Below are 11,453 nucleotides of genomic sequence, written 5' to 3'. Positions count from 1 at the left end.
CATTCCACTACCAACAACTCACTGGCTATGCCGTTCCTGGGTCATCCCTTGTGCTCATGCTTGGAACTCCTCAAATTCAATCTCAGAGTGAGAATACAGGATAAACAGCTGAGACAAACTGAGGACTCCTCAAACAAGGAGGTCCAATGTTTCACTCTTGGATAAACAGTTCTGGTAAGAGGCTACAGAGGTGATCAAAAGTGGATAGTTTTTTTAATACTTTGTTTTCAAAAAACAATGAAATCAACAAGAACATATAAGCTCAGATACATGTAAAAATAAAATAAGAAAAATTAGAGAGATGCCTACTGTACAAAGTGCTCAAAGTGCTCAACACTAAGTCTCAAATAACGGCCATGAGAAATCAGCTGGGGGGGAAATTATTCGTCTGCCCCTGACCTCATCTAGGTAGGCAAGAAACCGATCCCAGATAGCCAAAAATTTTATAATTGAATTGGTTCTCAAGAACCTGAGTCTCTCCATCTGTATGACTGAGATCATGTCGCGGAAAGAAGGGGGAAGAGGGTGATTTCCATTCCCTCAAGATAAGTCTTTTGGCGACAGTCATCCCCAACGTCAGAGACTGTTGTATGGCTGTAGGGAAGCATTGAGTGGATTGCGAACGGCCAAAGATGGCGAGACCAGCTTCCAAGGGGAAGGATCTTTTACAGGACTTTGAGTACCAGTCAAATATTTTGGACCAAAATTCAGTCAGTGATGGGCAAAACCAAAAGGTGTGTGACAACGTGGCCTCCGTCCCTTGACATCTATCACATATTGGTGAGACAGAAGGGTAAATCCTGTGCAACCTGAGTTTAGAATAGTGGAGACGTTGGACAACTTTAAACTGGATCAGTTGGTGTCTGCTGTTAACAGAACAAGCCTGTATCATAGACAAACTCTTGTCCCAGGCAGCTTCAGATAGTTCAATGCCCAATTCCTCTCTCCAGGCCTCCCTGATTGTCACAGTAGAGGCTATAGTACAACCATCGAACAAACTTAGAAACGAGATGCTTGGAGTCAGGAGGGTTCTTTAAGATACCAAAAAATATCTTAAAGAATAGGTGGATAGTTTAGGGGCAGAACTAGATCACTCTCCTACACAATGGAAGTTGCATCTGATGTCATTTGGAGATGACACATCAGTTAGTCGAGGAAAGCAGAGTTAATTGTTAGAGAAGGAAGGAGCCCAGAGCTGTCAGAAAAAAACTTCCTGCAGTCCCAGAGTCAACTCCTACCGCCACCACAAAGGTGGCCCTGGGATCTGAAATTGCTTCACAGCCATATGTCTCTCCTGCTAAACAGAGTGACCCCCATGTTGGGAAAGACATTATCTCACAAGAGTAAGAAATCCTCCACAGTGTTTAAACCTTTAGGCCTGAATGGGATAATTTTTTAAATTTACTAAGCTGTGGATGTGTATATAGTAATTGTATTGTATAGTATATTGCAGAAATCAATAGTCTTCTTTGCATGAATAGAGGTGTGAACTGTTGTGGAGAAGCTGGAATAAAGATGTTAGGACTACACTGTCCTAACCCACCCCCTCTGTTCAGGGATGGGTTTTCCAGTTTGACAAAGTTGGCTTCTTTAACCTCTCTTTCAAACCACCTGTCCTTGTACAAAAGAAGTTTCCACAACAGTTTACACCTCCATTCATGAAAAGGTCAGGCTAATGACCCTCTCATTACCTCTACAACTCTTAATAACCCTCATGCGATTGCTATAGTACCTTTAAACAACTCACAGAGTTTATAAACCAGAAAATGACCAACCATGGATTAGAATTGAAGAAACCTCTTAGATGAGTAGTGAAATGTCTTCTAGACAACACAGCAAGTCCAGTTGCCTTGATTTGCTACCATCTGATGTCCTTACCCTCCGTAATTTCTCATTCAGCTCCCCCCACTTTCTCCAAGCTCAAAGTGTAGCCATAAGCACCCACATGGGTCCCAGCTATGGCTGCCTTTTCATTGGCTAGGTGGAACAGTCCATGTTCCAAGCCTTCCCTGGTAAAGCACCCCAACCCTTTCTGTGCTACATTGATGACCGCATAGGTGCGGCTTCATGCTCTCCTGCTGAGCTCATCAATTTGTCCATAAATTCACTTGGCCCATTTCGGATACCACTCTTCCCTCTCCCGATCTCTGCCGCCATTACTGGAGACAAACTGTCTACCATTACCTTTTATGAAACTACCCATTCCCACAGCTACCTTGACTATACTTCTTCCCACCCCATCTCCTGTGAAAATGCTATTCCCTTTTCTCAGTTTCTTCATCTCCATCTGTTCCCATGATCTGGCTTGCCTTTCCAAAACATCAGAGATGTTCTCTTTCTTCCAAGGACAAGGTATCCCTTCCTCCATCACTAATGCTTCCCTCACATGCATCTCTCCATTTCCCAGACTTCAGTGCTCACCCCATTTTCCTGCTGCCTTAACAGAGATAGAGTTCCTCTTGTCACCACCTACCACACCGTGAGCCTCCACGTCCAACAAATCATTGTCTGTAACTTTCACAATTTTCAATGGGATCCTACCACCAAACACATCTTTACCTTCCCTCACTCTATGCTTCCCACAATGATTCCTCCCTCCATGATTCCCTTATCCATTCATCCCTCCCCAATAATCTCTCTCCCAACACCTATCCCTGCAAGCAGCAGAAGTGCTACACCTGCCCATTCATCTCCTCCCTCACCTCTATGCAGGGCCCCAAACAGTCCTTCCAGGTGAGGTAATACTTCACCTGAAAATCTGTTGGGATTGTCTACTGTATATGGTGCTCCCTATGGAGCCTCCTCTACAATGGTCAGACCTGAGTAAGTTTGGGGGACTGCTTTGTCAAGTGCCTCCGCCGCATCTGCAAAAAGTGGAATTTCCCAGTGGCCAACTACCTTAAGTCCTGCTGAAGGGTCTCAGCCTGAAACTGTAGTTTTTTTCCATAGATGCTGCCTGGCCTGCTGAGTTCCTCCAGGGTTTTGTGTGTGTTGCTTGGATTTCCAGCATCTGCAGATTCTCTCTTGTTTGTACTTTAATTCCCATCCCCATTTCAGTTCCAAAATGTTTGTCCATGGCCTACTCTTCCACTACGATGAGGTCACTCTCAGGTTGGAGAAGCACCACTCATACTTGGTTTGTGTAGACTCCAACCTGATGGCACGAACATCAATATATCCAATCTCTAGTAATTTTTCCCCTCCCCCTACCTCGTCTTTAATTCCCCACTCTGGCCTCTTATCTCTTCCCCTATTATCTCCTCCTAATGTTTCTCCTCCTTCCCTTTCTCCCATGATCCACTCTCCCTTCCTCTCCTAATAGATTCCTTCTTCTCCAGCCATTTGTATTTTCCACCTATCACATCCCAGTTTCTTACTTCATCCTCCCTCCCCCATCCAACTAGCTTCACCTATCACTTCTTCCCCTCCCCACCTTCTTATTCTGCCACCTTTCCACTTCCTTTGCAGTCCTGATGAAGGGTCACAGCCCGAAATGTAGACTGTTTATTCATTTCTATAGATGCTGCCTGACCTGCTGAGTTCCTCCAATGTTTTGTGTGTGCTGCTCAAGCAGGTTAAGGCCAGGATGCTGGTTTAAATCTCACCCATGTTATGTTAGTGCTAAATAGAACATAATACTCAGCGTATTCACTATTTGCTGAAGGATTTAAGCCAGAATGCCAAAAGATAAACTAGAAAATCTGATGGGGTACAATTACCACACTTTACTTGCTGTACTTTATCAAAGTTTATTCTCAAAGCATGTATATGTCACCATATACTATTGATATTCCTTTTCTTGCAGGGATTTGCAGAAAAATAAAGAAATATAACAGCATTTATGAGAAACTGTAAATAACAAAGCTTGACAAACAACTAAGTGGAAAAGATAAAATAGTGCAATTAATAAAAATGTAAAAAAATACTAAGAACATGAGTTGTAGAATCCTTCAAAGTGAGTCCATAGGTTTTGTTTTTAGAATACTTTCACACTGCAGTGGCATTATGCTTTTTGTGAAAATTGGAATCGAGATCTCAGCTGATCCCCATTATAAAGTGTAGAGAGTGTGTTGGAGAGGACGGTGTCTCAGCGTCTCAAGGTGTCGCCTTCTGGGAGCTTAAATCTGGTCTGTTCAGCCGGCAAACCACTTCTGTAGAAAAAATTCACCAAGAACAACAATGGTCATGAGACCATGATCACCTGTGTCATACAACACTGCACATAATGATGTTGATGATAATGCTCAGCCGAGATTTGAGATTCAAGATTGTTCAATGTCATTTCCAGTACACAAGTGTAAAGGAGAATAAATTATTTGTTAATCTGGATCTGATGCAGCACAAAAAAACACAATAAGAGATAAAGAACACAATAATAAAAAAAACAATAAATATAATTTCCGTGCTGTAATTGTTATATGGTTATATGGTTAAATACATTAACTTACGTATATAGATTAATTGTCTGTACATAAAGTGACACTAGGTGCAGGAGTGTCTGTACATAGGGTGACTCTGACAGGAAATGAAGTAGTGGTAGCTGGGGCTGTGGAGGGGTGGGTTAGTGGGTGGAGGTGTTGATCAGCCTTACTGCTTGGGAAAAGTAACTGTTTTTTAGTCCGATGGTCCTGGTGTGGATGGATGCTACGTGGACTCTTCCCTAATGGGAGTGGGACAACTAGTCAATGAGAAAGGTGGGTGAGCCTTGAGATTTAAATATTTTGAGGTAATGCCAGCAATACCTACACTGTATTCTAAATATTATAATATTACTGTTGTGAAAAAAGACCTGTGTTAGCGGAAGATTATATTTAAGACATTGTTTGCTTAAAACCTCAACAACAGCCAGAATCTCGGACTCTCAATTTACACTTCTTAAACTAAACTTGTAAACTTGTAGTACTGATGCACGACAAAGCCAGTGTGCAAAGCAATCTGAAGTAGCTTTTCTTAGGAGCAGAACACATATCAAGAAAATCAATACATGAAACATGGTATCCGCACACCGTTTATTAGCAGATTACCGATGAGTAATTATTGGCCAAAAACAAAACACTTTACAATCATAAATCATTCTATACCATCATGCATCACCCACCAGGATTATTTTAACAAAACCAATTTAAAACTTGACAATCCCTGATGCACTTATCTCACAAAATAGGCATCAAAGTTGTGGTATTTTACTTATTATTAAAATAGTTTCGTAACTGGTGAATATTGGATAAACAGAGTGAAATTTCCCATTCACTAAAAGTTAAGAGACTGGGCGCACATATTTAAGTTTTTCAGTAATAATATAAGAGGGTTTTGACAAAACCGAATCAATCACTGGTCTCAAAGGGGAACTTGAAAGTACTTGAAAGGGTATACTTTGCAAAGGTGTGAAAGAATAAGACTCTACCAGTAACTAGTAGAGACTCGATGATCTGAATGCAACACTTTGTCACATTTAGAATCAGAATCAGGCGCAAGATCACTGAAATATGTTGTGAAATTTGTTGTTTTGTGGCAGCATTACAGTGAGACAATAAAGAGCATTACAGAATTACATTAAAAATACCATAAATGATAACAAGAAATATATATAAGAGAAATAAATTAAACAAGTACTTCAAAAAGAGGGCAAAGATAATGAGGTAAAGTTTTGGGCTAGTTCATTGTCTTTTCAAAAATCTGATGGCAGAGGGTAGAAGCTGTTCCTAAAATATTGAGTTTGTGTCCTCATGCTCCTGTACCTCCCCTCTGATGATAGTAGTAAGAGAGCACATCCTGGGTGATGGAGGTCTTTAATGATGAATGCCACCTTTATGAGGCCTCATTTCTAACAATTCTATAACTCTATGAAATATTTGCTGTAGAATATTTTAACAAAATGGATTGTTCAGTAATTTTAATGTGGTTAAATTAAGTCACTTTTTCTCATATAATTCTCAGATCTTTAACTTTTACATTAACATATACATTACTCACTTTGAATTCATCTTTGTTTTGTGTTCTAAATTTAATACAAGGATCTGCTGCAAAATGCAATCCTACCTCTGGATTAGCAAGGATTTCCCCACCCCTTACAGTTTTACTAATGAAGAGGCGGGTCATGAGTATCGACTCAGCAAATCCGCTGAATGAGAGAGAATCAGGGACACAGATAGGGAAGTGCAGTAGTTTTTGAAATACACTGGTATTTCTCCAACACCACCAGCAAAGTCACCTCCTTGGAAAAGCAGAGATCCAGCTTCCATGACAACTGCAGAATTCAGAGAGGGCGAGAGGCTTGATTTCATCATGGGGAATCTGGGAAAATCTTCCAGAAGTAAGCTTTCTTTTGTTTTTAAAACTGCCATTACTTAATACCAAGCTGATTTTAAGACCAGAAATCTAAACAAGTACTGCTCTTTTTCTCCATATACTTTACATAGATGAAAGCTAGTATTCTAGTTGTGTTCCTTCAGAGGAACATGTTATTTATTAATGTTAAGTTATTTATAACTGTTCTTGATATTGCTGAAAAGTAACAAGGATAAAGATGTTATAGAAGTTTTTTTTGGAACATCAATATTCACATTTCATGATCCCGATGATTGTTACATCTGCAGTTTTCTCATTTTTGTGCACTTGGAATCAAAATGAAACTAATCAGGTCAATAGAGATGTTATAATTAAGGCTGTATTGCATTATAAGTGACATTACTTTGCAAAATATATGTTGTACTAATCTGCTAGTGTTGGAAAGTTATCAGCTGGTATTACATAGAGTTGGACAATAGTTACCAATGGACATGATTTCGATTTTTTCTTTGTATTTGTTTGTACTAAGGTCTTGTTTTTGTAGGTTTTTCTTCCATTGTCTGGTATAATTTTATGTATATTTATACATAATTTATGTTCTGTGTGTTGTCTGTTCTCACATGCCTGTGAAGCAGCTGAAAGCATGCTTTTCATTGTACCTGTACCTCATCGTACTTACGCGCATGACAATAAACTCAACTTAAGTCATGCTCGTCAGGCTAGATGAAATATTTATACTTTGCATCATAATAGCACCCTGCAGCATTTAGTACTTATCCTGTTAAGTATTACAATTAACATATTTTACATTTATAGTGGCTTTTCAACAATCTTTTTTCCAAAGAATTCACAAAAAATATTATCAAATATGTACATATTTAAAGATGGTATCTATTAGATTACCCTAATGGTAGTTATTGTTTATAAGATACTACAGAGTCGATAATTTTATTTTTATTTATGAGGCTGAAATGTTGCAGTCGGACTTCAGGACATTTTTCAAAGTTGACATTTGAGATGCCCTTAAAAAAACCCTGATGAACCTGCTCATGGGATGAACAGCTAATTTAAATTCTTTAAAATCTGGTTCAAGTTACGCTGGTTAGAAATTACCAAAATGTTGGAATTTATGCCACACATACAAATATTACAACTAATACAAGATTTAAAATTCAAAATCCAGCCTGTTAATCTGGCAAATAGACTTCACCAATTAACCAAATCCGAATTTAGAAGAGACGTTATTTTTATGCATACTATTAAAACAAGAGTATTGCCCTTGGATCAATTAAATTCCTCTTTTAATACCCTAAATGATTAATAATTCCATTATTTTTGCTGTATGGTTTTACTAAATAAGAGGAATAACATACAGTATCATTTTTTAATGTATGTATAATCCTTGGTGAGGGGGTATGTAGTAATTTAGGAGAAATAAAAAGCACAGATAGTTGGAGCACAAGGCAACGAAAATTTATGTAATTCAGCATTCAACTCATCATGCTCATCCTGACAAAAAAAAAATTCTGTTCAAGTTGATTCCACTCCATACTCCTAAATCCATATACTTTTTTGGTCAAAATGCTCATCCAGGTACCATTTAGTGATAAGGCTTCTTGCCTCCACAGTACTTTCAGGCTGTTTAGTTCCCTCATTTGAATGGGGGAAAGCTCCTCAATTCCCCTTCAATCCAACAGATCAGCCTATATCTATGTCTTCCAGTATTGCTTTCTCTTGCCAAATGATGTAAACTATGTCTTTTCATCTTCTCCATTTCATCCTCTTTCTTCTATAGAGAACAGTACTCAGTCCCTCCTCATAACCGGAGTTTTCCTGCTCTTCAATATTACTGTGAATCTTTACTGCACCATTGCTAGTGCTACCAAAATTCTTCCTGTAGTGACCGAAACAACGAGTACTAATCTAGCTGTGCTGCAGTTTGTATCACACAGTTTTAGCATGACTTACTTACTTCCCTGGTCTTGTATTCGCGGCCTCAAACAATAAAGGCAAATGTCTGAAGATGACGGAACAGGTTAGTAAAGGGGGCAAATGTCCCATACACCTTCTTTACTAACCTGTTCCATTATCTTCAGGGATCATGAACATCCACTGGAGACTACTCTGTTCATAGTATTAGAGCATTTATCGTTTATTCTCTTTTCCATCTGTCTTACCCAAATGCATGACTTCACAATTCTTCAGAAGGAATTCCACTTGCAATTAGATGTAATTTAGTGTTTTTGAATAAAAAATACTAAAACAGAAATCAATATTAATACATGCTTTGATGGTAGTTTGCACAAATTTGCTTTCAATAATAAAAGAATTGGAAGGTGATACGAGGCACCCTGAAAAAGTAGCGTACATAATTACACTTCATGATTAGTAACAATCCTGAAGACATGCTATTCTGTATTGAAATATATGTATTCCACTAAATTCATAAAGTTTCTGTTGACAGAATTACATTCCTCAAGGCCACACATTATGCTGCCATTTGCATAGGAAGAGCTGAGTCTTTCATTGGAGTTATTTTTAGGCTCAATAGATAAAGACTGCTCCACAATCTGTTCAAGAACAGCTACACCACTGCGAAAGCGGACAGATGCATTATAAACACAAGAGGTTCTGCAGATGCTGGAAATCCAGAGGAACACACACAAAATGCTGGAGAAACTCAGCAGGTCAGGCAGCTTCTATGGAGAGGAATGAACAGACAGTGTTTCAGTCCAAGACCCTTCATCAGTACATCAGATCTTCATATATGTTTCCTGACTTGCCAATTTCCTCCAATATTTTGTATGTGTTATTCTAGATGCACTTATATTTTACTGAGAGTCAGTTTGCTCTTGTCTAACCTTTACTGAAGAATATTCATTGCATGGTCATTCTACACAAGTACAGATATTAACTATGAAATGAAAACCTACCAGTGATTGCCTTAATGGTTTTGAACCATTTATTTTTATCTTTATCTTTTAGAAGAAAACCACATAAAACTATTTGTGAATTGGCTCATGTGATTATGATTCGGTTTAGATCATAGAGTAAAGGCTGATTTATACTAGTGTGTCAACTCGATACCGCAGGTACAGCGTCGCCGCGAACCCTACGTAGAGCCTACGCAGATCCCTACGCTGTAGCCTGACGCGCACCTCTCCCAAAATGTAACTACGCGTCGCAGCAACGCAGACCGCAACAACTGTGATTGGTCCACCTGGTAGCATCGCATTTCCTCCTAGGCTGCAGTAGCTTCCCATTGGGCGACGGAAGGGCAGGGTAGGAACTCTGGCTGCAATGCTTTCCATAAAGCTTTTTAGACCTCTGAAATTATGGAGGACACATTTCGCTTTTACGAAAAAAGACGCTCGCTTTAAACTTGTTTACCCTGAGAAGGACTACCATGACCATTAAGCCTTGCGCGGGCAGGTGTGTGCACATGCACGACATGCCTGAATTGCAGAGTGACACAGACACACCAACGCACAACTATAAATGCTCACATGCATAGGCCACTTGCATAGGTTATGGCGTTGAGTTGACGCTCAGGTATAAGTCAGCCTTAAGTTTTATCCAGAAAACAGAAAGATGCAAATAGTGTATTGGAAATCCAAAATATTTTGTTTTAAACTGATCTGCAGGACAGGTGGCATCTGGACAGAAAGAGTTAATTTTAATATTGATGAAATGTTCTGATGAAAGCCTGGAATATCAACTCTGTTTCTCTAAGATTCCATCTAGAATGTCCAGCATTTTCTGTTTTATTTTGTTCTGCTTTAAACTGTTTGCCAAAACCCAGTCATTGTAGCTCATTGATAGTGCCATTACCTTTAATTAAGATGATTCAGAATGAATATCTGGGCGAGATTATCCTATAAACAGAACTGAAATTAAGGAATTCAGTGGAGGATTGTGGCATTAGTAGTGAGGCTGATTAAACCAACATCATGTTTGAACTTCCTGATGGAAATAAAAATTTTCATGGCAGACGTATGGCCACAAATCAATGCTGATGTTCTAGTGCTCTACTGTGGAAGTATTGCATTGACAAGGTAGAACCTATTGGACATCTTATTTGCTTGGGTAGACAAGATATATCTTTTGGCAATACTTTCAGATAGCAAAGGAGTTGACCTGAGGTTTGCACAGTAGCATAGCATTTGGTGTAATGTTTTGACCATGCCAGCGACCTGGGTTCAATTCTGCTGTTGTCTGTAAGGAGTTTGTACGTTCTCCTCCATGTGCTCCAGTTTTATCCTACATCCCAAAGGTTAGGATTAGTAAATTGTGAGCATGCTATGTTGGTTGACAAATGCTTATTAGCATAGCGGTTAGCACAATGCTTTACAGCACCAGCGATTGAGGTTCAATTCCCACCACTGCCTGTAAGTAGCTTGTATGTTCTCCCCATGACTGTGTGGACTTCCTCAGGGAGCTCTAGTTTCCTCCCACATTCTAAAGACATAGGGGTTAGTAGAATAATTGGTCACACATGAGTTTATTTAGGTGGCATGGATTTGCTGGGCCATTAGGTCCCATTACCGAGATGTAGCGCTAAATAAAGTAAAATAAATAAAATCCTAGCTAATGTTTATCCCTCAGATAACACCAGTAAAAAAAATAGATAAGCTTGCCAACATCTCAGTGCTATTTTAAAGAGCTTGCTGTCCATAACTTAAATACCGTTCTACCTCTGGTCACAATAGTTCAAATAATGTTTAATAGTCTGTAAAGAAGTTTGCACAGAATCATATATTTTACACCTCAGAAAGGAGACTATTTAACCTATGTGTCTACGCTGGCTAAAATAAGTTGGTTCGATTAATCTCACTTTCCAGCTCTCTGTTAAGGTGAAATAACAATCTGCTTAAATACAATTCAAATAATTTATTCTTAAGATGAATAGAAATACTTGCAAGAGAGTTTCTGTTTTAACTGAAAATGCCTGAAAAATAACCACAAATTATCTACTTAGAAAATCTGTGTTTTATTCTTTCGTATTAATAAAATATACTGTCAACATGAAATTTTATCAATGTAAACCACCCATTTAGCTTAAAGATTGCAGCTTTCAAAATCTGGATATTGTATGTAGGAATACTGACAGATTGATGGAGAAACTCAGTAGGTCAGGCAGCATCTAAGAGAGAGAAATAAACAGC

General features: G+C 38.9%; 1 protein-coding gene across 1 annotated transcript in view; it reads left to right on the top strand.

Moving 5' to 3' along the window:
- Positions 1–632: 632 nt before the first annotated feature.
- Positions 633–11,453, top strand: part of LOC140187984 (insulin gene enhancer protein ISL-1-like) — a 33,178-nt gene continuing 22,357 nt past the window's right edge. Inside the window, exon 1 of the mRNA XM_072243851.1 lies at positions 633–734. Within this exon, the coding sequence (XP_072099952.1) occupies positions 633–734 (102 nt within the window). The remainder of the gene's footprint in view (positions 735–11,453) is intronic.

This window comes from Mobula birostris, chromosome 26, assembly GCF_030028105.1.
Source record: "Mobula birostris isolate sMobBir1 chromosome 26, sMobBir1.hap1, whole genome shotgun sequence".
Classification (NCBI taxonomy): domain Eukaryota; kingdom Metazoa; phylum Chordata; class Chondrichthyes; order Myliobatiformes; family Myliobatidae; genus Mobula; species Mobula birostris.
The sequence above is the reverse complement of the archived record's forward strand: the minus strand, read 5'-3'. Positions and strand labels throughout refer to the sequence as shown.